We start from the raw sequence: 16,195 nt of genomic DNA, 5'->3' as shown, positions 1-16,195 counted from the left end.
TTACATTTTGAAATAAAGAAATAACCTATCATGTATACAGCTGATTATTGCAGTCATTCAGGTAAAGCCCATCTGCTTTTCAGTTTTATATGTCTTGTTTAGACATTCTGGTGTGACCAGAATGAAAATTCTGATTTTAGAGATCCATTTTTGGTAAAGAAGTTCATTAAAGTCTTTATTACCAAGTGTAAGCAAGCAAATAAATGTTGTAACTTTGGATTTGCAGTACTTACACTCTAGAAATCAAAACATTCAGCTGCACTCGCTATATTTTACTTTGCTGCCAAGTACATATTTACCTTGTTATTAAGTACTAAGTCATCCAAAGCAAAACAAATCTCAAAAGTTCACAGCTCCAGGATTTCTTCACTGCACCTAATTCTTTGCTATAGAGCTAGAAGTACAGTCAAGATGATGACCAAACTAAATTTGCCCTGATTTGTATGACTTTCAAAGGGCAAAGCTATAAAAGTGGTCCTTGACTTACATCTGACTTGTTCCTGCAAATATCTACTTGAACACACACATTTTTGAGCCCTACTCACAGGGTTCTTGAGAAGTGAAACAGCAAACCTGGCAAAAAGCCAGAGTGGGATTTGGGAAGTAAAGCCGACCTAAACCAGTTTTATTTGCTTTCATTCAAGGCCTGTCATCACTGTGAGAGCATAACCATCAGCTGGGGATGAAATTGGATAGGTTGAATCCTGCCTCACACTTCAAAGGTATCAAAAAGACAAAAGCCTGTGATTATACAAATACAGCAAATACTCTGCTCTGGGACACAGAGGCAGAGAGCAGAGAGAAGAACTAGAGCAGCCAAAGTGAGATGATTTATGACCAGAAAAGCAGGAGACAGATGAGAGAATTGATGAGGTGAATGGTGGCAATATAAATTATCATCATGAAGCTTAAATAACTCATTAGATAAGTCATCAGCAATTATTCTAAGATATACGCAGAACTATAAACTCAAAGTCACCCAAACCACTCAGGAGATAGAAAGTAATCATGGAAGGAAAAATTCTATGACTATAAAAAAAAATTGAACTAAAAGCATTTAATCTCTCATAGTTTTTAGATGTCCATCATTTAAACACAGTGCCAGAGTGTGAAAACTTCATGTTATATTCTATAAAATTGTACATAATACCAAGAAGAACCAAATAATACAAGCAATATTAAATATATAGCATATGTGCACACAGATATACTCTGGAATAGATACACATTGAAAATAAGTAAAGAAATAAATCTTTCCATAGTTTTTAGATCAGATTTCTGGAACTGGAAGAATCCTTCATGACATAATCACAGACACAATTCTTGCAATGATACAAGGCACTGAGTAGGACCCTGTGGCAGCAAAATGAACTCCACAAAATGGTTCAAATCATTCTTATCATCCACCCTGATGATTAGTTCATAATTATACTAGAACAAAACTGCTCTTTCATCCAATTTCCCCTTTATTCTATTGCCCAAACCAATACCAGCCTGAATCTAATTTCTGCTCTTGGAATCAACAGAGAGGATTCCAAGCAGTCTTTATCATTTTTTTATGTGCCCTGGAACAAGTCTAAGTGTTTTACCTGTTTTGGCCTCCAGAACTGCTGGACCTAGCAAGAGTAGCCATGTTAAAATCATAGTGGTACCCATCTCAGCAGGTGTTGTGGGTAAAAAGGACCTCACAATATATAGCCTCTATTTCTGAAGGGGAGTGGCTCTACAGGTCTCTTTTTCTACAGCAGAATAATAAAACAACCACAGTCCTCTGATCTGGAACAAACATATGTTTGATTAGTTATTTAATATTTTGTAACTTCCTGGGTTTTGCAGAAAGACAATATCTCAAGAGTAACATTTTCCATTGCCTGGAAGGAACTATTTATGCTACCATAGGTTTCACAATCATCTCACTGTACCAAAAAAAAAGAGAGCTCCTGTCCAAAGATACCTTTCCATTCTGGCTGGTACATCTCAGCACTTTTCTTTCATGAGGAGGTTCCTGGTCAGGTATTGGGATATGAGTGGAATCTTGAAACTTAAATGGGTTTATTCCAGCAAAGTAGCAAGAGACCGTTGCCAAATGATGTGGCAGATCTCCTTGGGGAGCCATGAATGTCCTAAAGCTTCAGCAGCCTTTAAATAAAATTAGATCAGAGCTGGTGGGCCTATTTAAGAATGACTGGGGGGTCTCTGAAGAACCTTGCAGCTGAAGTCAACAGCTCCAGTCGCAGCTCGACTAAAAATAAATATTTAAATATATTAATTTAAGTTATTAAATTTACTGTATTAATATATTAATTAATATATTAATTTAAATTGTTAAATTAAAATATTTAATATTTAAATATAAAAATTTTTAAAACTTTATTTTGGGGCGTATTTAAGTTCAAGCCAAAATTCCAGTCAAAATTCACTGACAGACAGGTTGCAGAGAAGTGTCAGAGAATCAGGGTCAACTGATAACTTTTTGTGCAAACATTGTGGAAAAAAAATCAATGGATTTTATGCATAGTGAAAGAAATTACATTGGCTGAAACTAATTTTATTCTAAAATTTCATTTGATCCTTTGAACAAAAAATCAGGGGAAAAAAGTTCTGGTTTCTTCAGATTAAGAAAATATCTTAATATATTCCTTGTTTAATTTTATGTAGTCACAGTGACAGCTGTATCATTCTTTGAAGAACGAATTCAAGGGTTTTCCACAAAATGAAAAAATCATTTATTCTCATTCATCACTCTTTTGCCAGAGTGGTTACTTTCCTCTCTTTCTGTGTTTCTAACAATTTAACAAGAAAATCTGATGACCATCCTAACAGTGAAGAGTCAGAATATTCATCTCATCCCTACCTCCACAGCCATCATGTCTTGCATGGAATTATCACCAGTTAAAATTGTTGCCATATATGAATTTATTGCCTTCAGGGACAGTCATCAAGCAGGAAGACCAAAGCCCAGGGGGAAAAGAGAATGATCTAAAACATCTTTCCACAAAGGCCAATATCATTGGAATGGAAGAAGGAAGTGAAAAATAAGAGGCCAAAGATAACTTTGGAAGCCTTGAAAGTGAGCATTCAGAATGGTAAATATGTTTCTTCTTTATCCAAACAAGCACATTTGCACATGAATGAGGATATGTACACAACACCTGGCATTCACTATTCATATTCTGGTTTTGACACCTTGACAAGAATGAGAAATCCAATGTATTTGACTTGCCAATCAAACCCTGCAATCAGTGAAGCAAGAGAGAGTGATGGATCACAGTTCTTCTGCAAACTCCTGTAATAACTGAAAGAGGGTGAGGAGGAAGGGGAACACAAAAGGGATTCCCAGCTGGTTCAAGTGTAAAAAAAAAGTCTTCAGCTGCCCAGATAAAAAATGAGGATTGATTGTTTGATTGATTAGTCCTTCATTACCTTCTTCATTAATAAATTACTAATTTTAAAAATCTAGATATTTCTAGAGATCTTTATTGTCAATCTCTGCACAATGGAAATAGATAAATAATTTGTTTTAATTAACCTTAGTTAATTAATGCAAATACCATACAGTATTTCACCCTTCCCACTGACTAGGTAAATCTCTTGCAGTAACACATTTTTGTTGTCAAGGTCTTCCTATAGCAGCTTAAGGTATTTCCCAGCACATCAGTCTGAATGAAGCCACACTGAGCTTTGGAAACAGTTTTTCTTCTGCTGATAATTGTGAGGGCACTTTGCAAACAAACTGGGTTTTTGAAGGTAAGAATGGAGACCACTGAAAGGACAAACAAGATTAATCAGCTTTCACCCATGACTGTAGGAAAGTATCTGCACTGGAATAAGGATAATAATAAGGATATCCACAGACTTCTCCACAAAGGAATGATAGTCTGAATCCAGGCAGGAAGGTTTGTGGCAGAGAGACCATTCACCAGGCACAAGACCCTTTCCTCATCATCAAACACAATTTTCTCGAATCCTGCATTTCTGTAATGCATGTGAATCAAAGGAGACAAAAGGAAACGAGGAGGAGTCTGAGACATCTATTGCCTGAACAGATGGCAAGGCTTTCTGCAGCAATATTTAATATGGAAACCAGTGAACTTGGTAATTCCACCTTGCATTTTTACCCAGCCTTGGTATTTCTCCATCTGGGAGCCCTGGCACAGACATGCTATGGGAAAACTCAGCTCTGAACAGCACAGAGATGGGTGAGGATTGGAGACACCAGGATCTAGGCCTGGGATATTTCTGCTTGTCTGGTGAAAATAATATTGAGAGAATAGGAGAAGTGGAAAAAAGTGCCACCAAGCTGTACCCTGCAGGATGGTGTGGTAGCAACGCCACAGCAGCAGGGCCACAGCAGGAACAGGGGAAGGAGAATACAGCAGGTCTGGGAAGAGCAGAGGGGAAGGTCCTGCTCTACAGAGTTAGGAAAGGCCAGGTCCAAGAGAGTCCTTGCTGTGCTGAGCAGATGGCTGGATTGCTCTGAGCCTGGACAATCTCTGGTCCACAGAACAGAAGAAGGCAGGTCAGCCTCCTGAGGTGCCCTGCCCTCCAAAGGTGGCTGGAGAGGGGGGAGGAGGACCCTAAATCCTTGTTCCTCAAGTGTGGGAAAAACCTCTGCAGTGCCAGTCCCTACTTGTGTGATCCCTTCTTCACATCACGGGGAGGTGGTGAGGGACCTGCCTGGAGTCACGAGAAGGCAGCTTGAGGGAACAAATGGTGCAGGCTGTGGGGCTGGTTCCCGTCAGAGCTGCCCTTATCCTCCTTGTCAGGTCAGGATGTCACACCAAGAGTACAGTGAGAGCTTCCTCACACGTCACCACGTTGGCTCACCTCGCACATCTGACATTGCTCGGTTCCAAATGAACCTACCTCTTTCACAGCTGGCTGGGAAACAGGAAAGTCTCAAGAGGGGCATTTCTCAATCAATACCAGTGACCTTTCCACCTGTATTAAGTAGCTTCTTCCAAACAAATTCTTCCTTTTTTATTGTTTTTTATTTTGTTTTCGCATGGGAATGAGACAGGTCACACTTCCTTATGGGAACTTAACACACATTCTCTCCCTCCCACCAATTCCAGGTGTAGAAATGTGTGAGAGCAAGAGCAGGAATCATTGCTTGGCAAAGTCACTTTGTCAGAAGCCACACTCCCCAACCCAACAATGTGTTAGCCATGAGTTCACACACACAGGTGGGATGTTTGCAAGTATGCACACAAAAAAGTATTACTCAAAAAAACATTTTCTTTCCTTCTTTTTTTAATTACACATTTATGTAATGAGATTATATTCGTCCTCTGTACAAAACCTTATAAATGGCCTACATTTACTCAGAGAAATATGAATTTGGGAAGAACCATACTGCCCAAAGTCAGGAACACTGTACAGCAATAATTCCTCACCTGCAGCCCCTGAGCCTATTTGTTTATAGCTCATTATTGAGATTTTTTTTACTGCAAAGAGACATTTTTCTTGTACTACTTCCCAGTGTATCTTATGGTGCAACACAAGTGTTTCATCTGCATATCAGCAAGGGCCAAATAAGTCAGTTCTTGTTTCTCAAGTCACCTATTTCAGTCTTCTCAGACACTCAACGAGTTCAGTGGAAAAGCTTTGAAATGTCCAGCACTGAAGATGCTTTTTTGGATGCTGGGATGAAAGGTCAATCCTTCTTTACACCTGAGGTGTATTTGGACTAGACTTTAAAATCAGATTGCTTTATAAATTCAGTTCATGGTAACATCAGGTGTAATCTTGATTCTTCAGACACGGTCTGAATGGTGGAATAATCAAGTAAGAGCTGCCCTTCACACTGATTGCAAACCCAAATAATGAAGCAGGTGGCTGGTGAAAGTATCCTTCCACCTCCATGCCTGGAGCTGCCTCTCACATTTTCTGGTATGGGATGGCCTTCTGCAGTTTCTTCTTCAAAAGAAATCCTCCTGCTGTGAGAACAGCAGCTAGCAGCACCAGGGTGGTCACAGCCAGGGGAATGTGGGAGCTGCCAGCAGGCACTGAGCTCAGAGTCTTCCCTTTTGCCCGGATGTCAGAGGCCAGCTCTGTGCATAAAAGAGGCAGAGAGAAACTTACTTTCTTTTTTTTTTTCTTTTTTTTTTTCTTTTCTTTTTTTTTCTGAGCTAGTTAATTGCAAAGATAATTAAGCAAAGAGAATTTGAGTTAAAAAGCTCTAATCTATCTGATCAGAAAACTGCATGTTATTTCAAAAATGGTTCTGTGGTCATGCAAAACAAAAGATTGTGGCAAGGAATTAAAGAGAAACTGAGAGTCTGTAATGGTTACACTCAAAGACCTTAAGATGTTGCTTTCTGGTAGTGGAAACAGCAGCTAAAGGACGCTGAGAAACAACATTTCCAAGAGAACCTAGAAATTGATTACAAATAAATAATAGACATGCAAATCAGGCACACACAGCTTTAGAAATTTAATATTAATACAATTAATATTACTTATATTAATATAATTAATATAAATCCAGCAGGGAGATTCTCATCCCTCTTCCCACAGAACTGAATCAATTCCCATTTGATATGTGCAGAACAAAGAATGGATCTAAACGATGATAGAAAGGAAAGCTTGTAAATCTCATAGAACCATTTCATATACATATATAAAAATATATAATCCTCCATAAGAATTAAAGCAGAATTGTAAATAAACCGGCAAAGGCACATATCAGAGCTGGATTTCATGTCTGAACTGAAATGCAAACAGACAGTAACACACAGAGTCTTACGTTAATGAAGATATTTAAACTTACCAATGTTCCTGTTCTCAGCGTGAGCTTCCCGAAGCTGCACTGGTCCAATAACAACATTCACTTGTTTATGGGAAGAATATGCATTCCTCCTGAGCCTGCTAACACAGCCTTGATAGCAGCGGGAGGAGTAGTCGTGGTACCTGCACACCACCAGCTGACACTGCAGGAAAACTGATGGGAATCGGGTCACGAAGGAGAAAGTGCTAAACCCAAACCGAGCGACATCGCTGCGTGGCGAGGGGAAAAGAGAGTAGGTAGGATCACTAGCACACCTGTAAAGATAAAAAATCAACAGATTAGCTGCTAACTCACAGCTTCTCTTGAGTAGAAGCACTATTACATGCTCTCTTTGCAGTAAGTTTCAAGGTTAAATATAAAACCAGGAAGTAAAAGAGAAATCAAAAGGCTTTTTTTTATAAAAAAGGGCTTTTAGCAAGAAGAGAAATTACTAAATGTACACAGCGCAGAAATTTCATAGCTTAACAAGTTCTGTGTAAACATGAGTAGCTGAGAAATGGTTAGTGGTTCTGCTGGGTTCTGTGCTTCAGGTGACAGCCTACTATGCATTTGCAAACAGGATTAACTGTTTGAGAAGAGACCCCTGAAAGTTGTTGCAGAAAGTTCCCCTTTCTCCTCTGGAAGCATAAAACTAATTTTAATACACCTCTTTCTTCTTTTTTTTTTTTTTTTTCTTTTTTAATAAACATTCTCTTTAGTGCTTCCATGTACTTTGGTGTAAAATTAGGCAAAGTAGTTTAGGTTTCTAGTATGTAAGAAAAGGCTAAAGAATTTCTCTACTTTTTGAGTAGACAGTTTTGTATTCCAGTTATGATGCTGTAAAATTCATGATGTACCAAAATGTAGAGCCATGGACATCCCTCCTTTTCATACATCTATTTCAGAAACAAAGTCAGACCTCAATTTCCTCACTGCCTCCTTGAGTGAAATCTCAGTGCTTGACTGCAACTTCTGAATGACATTTGTCTGTCATTCTGAATTTTATTCAGGCTTTGCCAAAAAGTTGTTCTTACAAGAACATTTGCCCTGAGAATTACAACCAATGTACACTGGTCCTAAATCACCTCATTTCATGAATTAAGCTCTTTTAGAACTACACACAGAGACAGTTTTAAATTAATTTTTTACAAGGTTCTTACCCACTTTTGGTCAGTTCATAGCCCAGTGTTCTAAAATCACTAGAATTAGGCGATGCCACGCATGTGTCCACAAACACCGTCAGATTTTGGTCAGAGCTGTGAAGAGAAGCTTGGAGGAACAAATTCTGATTCATGTCAACATAGTATGGGAAGTCATGCACTGGCCACTGGAAAGATGAGGAGTTGTAGAAGGTCAGGTTCACATCGTATCTGCCATACTGGGTTTTGTTGACATCGGTGACCTCATCAGCAGTGTACATCACTTGAACCCAGGTGTTCTGCAGCATTTTGCAGCTGATGTGCAAGTGGAGGTCCTTTTGCCTCTTGATGACTCTGCCAGGTGCAGGCACTTTTATCACGTTGGAGTAGGTGATCATTTCGTTGTCGCCCTGTTTGACACATTAAATGAGTGTTAAATTCCCACATGTGGTCATGCTCACTGTAAATACTGAGTATTATGAACTTCTGTATGTGCCAGGTCCTAGCAGTCAGAAAGGACATGTCACACAGAAAAATCCCAAGCAGCCAGGATGGGATTGCTCACTCAACTCTCCCCTCTATTTTTGTTCTCTAGAACATCATTCCAAAATAGATACAGGGAAGGATATAGGTACCCTGGGAAGGATAAGTAAAAATATTTAGCCAACTTCAGGCTCCAGAAACACATGCTCCTTTCCTGAGTTTTGCATGCCTGTGGCCTACAACACCCTTTGCAATCCATGGCAATTTTCCAAATGTCTGTTAAATTCCCATGCTCTTCCAAATATCTTGACACCAACCTGTCTATGTGTGCCACAGTCGCTGTATAAAATATCGAATATAACCTCAGTTGATGTAATTTTTGGTCTACATTTAGAGTCTGCCAGGCTGATGCTCCCCACTGAGTAGCCCTGGGACTGGAGATAGTTTCTGTCTACCACTGCACGCATGTAGGTTGGCAAGCACAGAAGGGCTAGGGGGAAAAAGAAATATGAATTATTAGTGATTTCAGGTACTTGATAATGCTTCCATATTGCAAGTCCAACAAATGCAATCACTGTTACCATTTAGAGAAGAGAATTCATAAGCCAAACCACTTATTTTTATGCTTGAGACTTAGATATCAGTAAGCAATAGTCACCCAAAGTAGTAGCTTTAAATATTTCATCCTTTGAATATTTCTAGACACACAGCTGGGCCAGCTCTTAATGGGCCTGACCTGGTGTTGGCAGTAGCTCTGCTTTGAATAGCTGGCTTTGGAAACCTCCAAAAGTCCCTTCTAACCAACATTTCTATGACCCTGTGAAAGTTTGTCCAGAAAGGTACAATAATATATATATGAATTATGATGTGATACAAAGAAATACGAGTTCAGAAAATAACATAGAAAACTTCTAAAGGCAAATAAATGGAAATTTTTTAAGAAGAAAAAGTAGTTATTTTCTGAATGTGAGCAGTCAATAATCAGTCACAAAATTCAAGTAGGAGTATCAGCTATGTGGGATTCCTTCAACAACATTAACAAATACTTATTTAATAAAGAAATCATTAAAAAGTTTAACTCTAGTAACATAAAAAAAAAAAAAAGTAAGAAAGCTCCTGAGCAAAGAAAATATTACTGAGGAACAGAATTACAAATAGAACAGAAACTTACTGGTGTTCTGGTCTGCTGGAAAGGACTGATACTGAGCCTGAAAACTTCCACTGGAATATCTGGAGTCACTGTAAAACCTGACAGACATGAAGTTTGAAGATGAAGTGTATGTGAGAGGAGAGCTAGAACAAATTCTTCCAAGTGAAGGAGAAGATTTGGGTGGCCCATCATAGATCTCAATATAGTCATTCTGGCATCCACCTTGCAACCTGAGGAAGAAAGATAAGAATATATAAAATAATGCATTTGCTAAACCTTGGGGTTAAAATGCTGAACAAACTATATGATAGTATTCTGCACTCACACATTTCCCATGTATATTTATCATTCACTTATAGTATGGGAAATGTGTCCAGGAATTCTGGATGCAGTTGGGATTTGGAATTTTCTTATTGCCCAGGCAGAAAGTGGTTTACTTACTGAATGTTATCAAATGTGAGCGCAATGCGGAAATTGTTTGTTACATGTATTTGCCACAAACAATCTGCTTTATCTGAAGCATTCAAAGAAGGACTCTGAAATGTTCCGGAGGACTCAAAAAGTATATCACCACAAATAATTTTTTGACCTGAAGAAGGAAAGAAAAAAATAAAATAAGGGATAGAAATAATTGGTTTAGATTTACTTATGATCAAATAAAAATATGTTTTATATACAGAAACCATGCAACACAAGGTTAAATCTCAAAAGAAACATAATGATCATGTTCCTCTCAGGCTACAGGAGTGATGAACTCTTCAGAGAATTATGACCTATGCTTGCAATTATTAACTTCGTGGTCTTCAGGCACATAGGTATGAAATAAACTGTGGTGGCCTAAATACCATAAAAGCAGAGAATGAACAAAAGAAAATCTCCTGTGAAATCAGCATACTCTGAAATCCACCCCCAGCACTAAAATCACCCAAACACAAAAGACCAGTGTGTAGCATATAAAGAGTTAAAACCAGTAAGTATTTTTCCCAATGTACAATACTATGCAAATGAAACAGATCCCACTTGCAAAACAGTAATTCTTACACTTCCAGGGTAATCAGAGAAATGGTAAAAAATATATAAACATATATACCTGGAGTACTTGTAACAGGGTCCGTGCTTGTGGCATCTGTATGGGAAAAGGAAAAGGGGGCAGGTGAGACACTGGAGGATGAGGAAGCATGGCAAGGTTTTCTACCACCCCAGGGGATGCTGGTGCCACCCTGTCACTTGGGATATGGAGAGCCTGGGGGTCTCAGCAGAATGTTCTCACATGGTGGGATCAAGCAATGACATGATCCCACACTCTCATCCCAAACATTCATCTAAAGTTCAGTCGACAAAGACCAGAAGGAACTTCCCCTTGCCAGGGCCTTGGCAATGCTCAAGGAATTTAAGGTTCCAAAGGCTCAGTTTCAACTGCAATCTGCTGTGCTTTTCACAGGCTCTACTCTACTTTGGAGAAGATTAAAACCCAGATTATGAGACATTGATTGTTTCTGCAAAAACAGTGACCATAAAACCCAGAACGAAAGTCAGACCGACCTGTAGGAGTAGAGGTGGAAGGGCTGGGCATATCTGTAGTTGTGGCAGCTGTAGGGGAGGAAAGGAAAGAGGCAGGTGAGGCCTGTTGGGTGAAGGACCATGATAGGGTTTGTCCCCAGGCTGGACATGTTGCTGCCACCTTGGCACGTGGGCAATGGAGAGCCTGGGGGTGCCAGCAGAACGGTGTCTCATGGTGGGATCAACCAAAAACATAATCCCACATTCATCCCTAACTAATGCTGAATTCCAGCCAGCAGGGGACACTTTCTGAAAGAGTGTCAGAATGGAGACAGTCAAATCAGTGTTACCTGAGCACACAACGCCAGCATCTTCACTGTGACCACAGTTGTGGACACCCCAGCCATTGTGGCTGCACTGGAAGAGGGATGACTCCGACCCTGTACAGCCCACGTTGTCCAGGTAGATGTTGCCACTGCCTTGTCCAAAGGAGGCACTTGATGTTGCAGAAACAGCAGGGCCACACCCCAGCTGCCTGCAAACCACCTGGGCATCATTCAGGTCCCAGTCATCGTCACAGACGGTGCCTTGGCCCCCAGAGTGTGAAATCTCGACACGACCCTCGCAGCGGTTCTGGCCGTTCACCAGGGTGATGGTGCTGGCATCTGGGAAGGAAGGAGGTATAGAAAACTTGGGAAGAAAGTCTAGCACAATGGCACTTTCTCTTACCAGGGTGATGTCTTTTTCAACCTAGAAACGAAACACCTTAAGCTTTTGGGATAATTTTCATAGAGGAAATAATATAAAAGTGGATTTTTATTGGATGTCTCCTGGGCAGTTCTGGAAAAATATTCACAAGAGCCCACCCCCACTGGGGTGCATATAGCTCTATATGCTTGGTAAATCAGCAAAATTGACAAAACAGCACCAATCAGGAGCACAATTGGTGATGCAATTTCCCCCAGTCCAAGACCCTTCAAAGTCCTCTCTGCCTCAGTTGGGACTGTATTTAGTTGATGAAAATGCATCTGAAGAGCTGTTTTTTGGCCTTGGTCTCCAGGAAGAACCAAGATAGCATAGGGATCCTGGAATGAGTTTTGAATTCCTGCCTAGGAAATGCAGCATCTAAGTTACAATAAGAAGCTACAAAGCTGTAAATATTTGTGTAAAGTATACAGAGAATAGATAAAGGAAAAAAGGTAAAAACCAAAAGGACATCAAGGCCTTGGAATCACTCTATGAGTTGCAGGCCACCACAATTCCCAGTCTCATCTGGGTTAAACTGCTTTTCCTGACTTCTCCTCTCCTATGAAGGAAACCAAACCCCAAACTCTGAGGCACTAATTATTTCTGCAAAAAGCAGTGGCCAGAAATTGCAGGAGAAATTCAGACCCACTGTAGGAGTGGGGAAGGGGGTGCTGGGAGAGGTGGTGCCTGCACTTATGGCAGCTGTAGTGGAGGAAAGGAAAGGAATGGGTGAGGCCTGTTGGGTGAAGGACCATGATAGGGTTTGTCCCCAGGCTGGACATGTTGCTGCCACCTTGGCACGTGGGCAATGGAGAGCCTGGGGGTGCCAGCAGAACGGTGTCTCGTGGTGGGATCAACCAAAAACATAATCCCACATTCATCCCTAACTAATGCTGAATTCCAGCCAGCAGGGGACACTTTCTGAAAGAGTGCCAGAATGGAGACAGTCAAATCAGTGTTACCTGAGCACACAACACCAGCATCTTCACTGTGACCACAGTTGTGGCTGCCCCAGCCATTGTGGCCGCACTGGAAGAGGGATGACTCCGACCCTGTACAGCCCACGTTGTCCAGGTAGATGCTGCCACTGCCTTGTCCAAAGAAGGCACTTGATGTTGCAGAAACTGCAGCACCACACCCCAGCTGCCTGCAAACCACCTGGGCATCATTGAGGTCCCAGTCATCGTCACAGACGGTGCCTTGGCCCCCAGAGTGTGAAATCTCGACACGACCCTCACAGCGGTTCTGGCCGTTCACCAGGGTGATGGTGGCATCTGGGAAAGAAAGAAGGTATAGAACACTTGGGAAGAGCATCTTGGACCAAAGGCACCTTCTCTCGCCAAAACCTGCACATCATTCTGTGTCTTTCAGCCCACCACAATTCCCAGTCTCGGATGGGTTAAAATGCATTTCCTGGTTTCTTCTCTCCACACAAGGAAACCAAACCCCAAACTCTGAGGCACTAATTGTTTCTGCAAAAAGTGGTGGCCAGAAATCTCAGGAGAAATTGAGACCCACTGTAGGAGTACGGAGGGTGGTTCTGGAAATGGTTGTACTTATGTTGTGGCAGCTGTAGGGAAGGAAAGGAAAGAGGCAGGTAAGGCCTGTTGGGTGAAGAACCATGCTAGGGTTTGTCCCCAGGCTGGGCATGTTGCTGCCACCTTGGCACGTGGGCAATGAAGAGCCTGGGGGTGCCAGCAGAACGGAGTCTCATGGTGGGATCAGCCAAAAACATAATCCTTCCCTCATCCCCAACCCACAGCGAATTACAACTAGGACCACATTCCGAAAGAATCATAGTACAGTCAGTCAAATCAGTGTTACCTGAGCACACAACACCAGCATCTTCACTGTGACCACAGTTGTGGCTGCCCCAGCCATTGTGGCTGCACTGGAAGAGGGATGACTCCGACCCTGTACAGCCCACGTTGTCCAGGATGATGCTGCCACTGCCTTGTCCAAAGGAGGCACTTGATGTTGCAGAAACAGCAGGGCCACACCCCAGCTGCCTGCAAACCACCTGGGCATCATTCAGGTCCCAGTCATCGTCACAGACGGTGCCTTGGCCCTCAGAGTGTGAAATCTCGACACGACCCTCGCAGCGGTTCTGGCCGTTCATCAGGGTGATGGTGGCATCTGGGAAGAAAGGAGGTATAGAACACTTGGGAAGAGCATCTTGTACAAAGGCACCTTCTCTTGCCAAAACCTGCACATCATTCTGTGTCTTTCAGGCCAGCACAATTCCCAATATGGGAATTAAGCTGATGTTAAACTGCTTTTCCTGACTTCTCCTCTCCTATGAAGGAAACCAAACCCCAAACTCTGAGGCACTAATTATTTCTGCAAAAAGCAGTGGCCAGAAATCCCTGGAGAACTTCAAATCCACTGTAGAGCAGGGAAGGGAGTGCTGGGAGAGTTTATGCTTGTGTTGTGGCCACTGTAGGGAAGGAAAGGAAAGAGGCAGGTGAGGCCTGTTGGGTGAAGAACCGTGATAGGGTTTGTCCCCAGGCTGGACATGTTGCTGCCACCTTGGCACGTGGGCAATGGAGAGCCTGGGGATGCCAGCAGAACGGTGTCTCATGGTGGGATCAACCAAAAACATAATCCCACATTCATCCCTAACTAATGCTGAATTCCAGCCAGCAGGGGACACTTTCTGAAAGAGTGCCAGAATGGAGACAGTCAAATCAGTGTTACCTGAGCACACAACACCAGCATCTTCACTGTGACCACAGTTGTGGCTGCCCCAGCCATTGTGGCTGCACTGGAAGAGGGACGACTCCGACCCTGTACAGCCCACATTGTCCAGGTAGATGTTGCCACTGCCTTGTCCAAAGGAGGCACTTGATGTTGCAGAAACTGCAGGGCCACACCCCAGCTGCCTGCAAACCACCTGGGCATCATTGAGGTCCCAGTCATCGTCACAGACGGTGCCTTGGCCCCCAGAGTGTGAAATCTCAACACGACCCTCGCAGCGGTTCTGGCCGTTCACCAGGGTGATGGTGGCATCTGGGAAGAAAGGAGGTATAGAACACTTGGGAAGAGCATCTTGGACCAAAGGCACCTTCTCTTGCTAGGGCTTTGGAATCAATCTAGGAATTTCAGCCCACCGCAATTCCCTGTCTTGGCTGGGTTAACCTGTATTTCCCAGGGAGAGGACTAAACACAAACCTCTGCCCCACTAACTATTTAGGCAAGAGGAGTCACCAGAAAAACATGGACAAACATTCAGACTCACCTGAAGGAATGGACAACTTTAACCTGGGTGGGTCCTTAGTTGTGTCATCTATGTGGAAGAAAGAAGTTACAGGTGAGCTGTTGGTGGATGAAGGAGCACAGCCAGGTTATTCCCAGTTCTGGGGATGTTGGTGCCACCCTGTAATCTGGGAGATGGAGAGCTTGGGGGTGTCAGCATGGTGGTTTTTCATTGTGGGATCAACCAAAAACATAATCCCACACTCATTCCCAACAGACATCCAATTCCAGCCTACAAAAACCACAAGCAGGTGCCTTTCTTTGCCATGGCCTTGGCAATGATGTGTGAATTTCAAGTTACCATGACCCCCAGTCTCAGATGCATTCAGCTGTGCTTTTCCCAGACTCTCCCTTTTAGAAGACTAAACCCCAAACTCCATGTCACTAATTATTGTTGCAAGAAGCAATGGCCAGAAAACCCAGGAGAAATTCAGACTCACTTGGAGGAGCAGGGAAGGTTAATCTGGGTTGAGTGATATCATATGCAGGGGAGGAAGAGATAGAAGCACTAAGACCCTGCTGGAGAAAGGAGGATGGCCAGGTTTCTTCCAGCACTGGGGACATTGGTTCCACACTGTCCTGGGGATCTCAGCAGGATGATATATTTATCCCTGCTATTTAACTCATTGCCAAAACACACCTAATTCCAGCCAACAAACACCACAAGCAGGCAGCTTCCTTGGTTGGGGACTTGGCATCTTTCTGCAAGTTTCAGACCACCAGGAGTGCCAGTCTTGGCAGCTGGTACAGTTATGATGTACTTTTCCTGGCCTCTACTGCCCCATGGAGAAAACCAAACCTCAAACTCCACAGAAACTACTGGCTCCTCAAAAGCACTGGCCAAAAACTGTGGGCAGATTCAGACCTACCTGGAGGAGCAGATGACATTAACCTGGGTGTATCAGTGCTGGTGGCATCTGTAAAGAAGGAAGAGAGAGAAGCAGGTGAGTCCCCTGGTGGGTGAAGGAGCATAATCAGGTTTCTCCCAGAGCTGGGGATTCTGGTGTCACATGGGAGATGGAGAGCAATGTCTCAATCTCAAGGGTGCTCTTCTGTGGAAGGAGCAAAAAAACCAAGAATTTTGGGACACATCTTCCAATCTTGTGGATTTCCATTCATTGGCAACTTTCAAAGTCATATATGGCTCTGAGC

At 42.4% G+C, this 16,195-nt stretch overlaps 1 protein-coding gene across 1 annotated transcript in view; it reads right to left on the bottom strand.

The window, feature by feature from the left end:
- DMBT1 (deleted in malignant brain tumors 1) overlaps positions 1 to 16,195 on the bottom strand; it is a 50,671-nt gene that overhangs the window by 24,943 nt on the left and 9,533 nt on the right. The window contains exons 2-5 of the mRNA XM_058842060.1: positions 14,429 to 14,797; positions 13,562 to 13,924; positions 12,751 to 13,062; positions 11,392 to 11,745 (exon numbers count right to left, since the gene is read on the bottom strand). Coding sequence (XP_058698043.1) covers positions 11,392 to 11,745; positions 12,751 to 13,062; positions 13,562 to 13,924; positions 14,429 to 14,797 — 1,398 coding nt within the window. The remainder of the gene's footprint in view (positions 1 to 11,391; positions 11,746 to 12,750; positions 13,063 to 13,561; positions 13,925 to 14,428; positions 14,798 to 16,195) is intronic.

Source organism: Poecile atricapillus, chromosome 6 (assembly GCF_030490865.1).
Source record: "Poecile atricapillus isolate bPoeAtr1 chromosome 6, bPoeAtr1.hap1, whole genome shotgun sequence".
Lineage (NCBI taxonomy): Eukaryota > Metazoa > Chordata > Aves > Passeriformes > Paridae > Poecile > Poecile atricapillus.
This window is presented reverse-complemented; position numbering and strand designations above follow the sequence as displayed.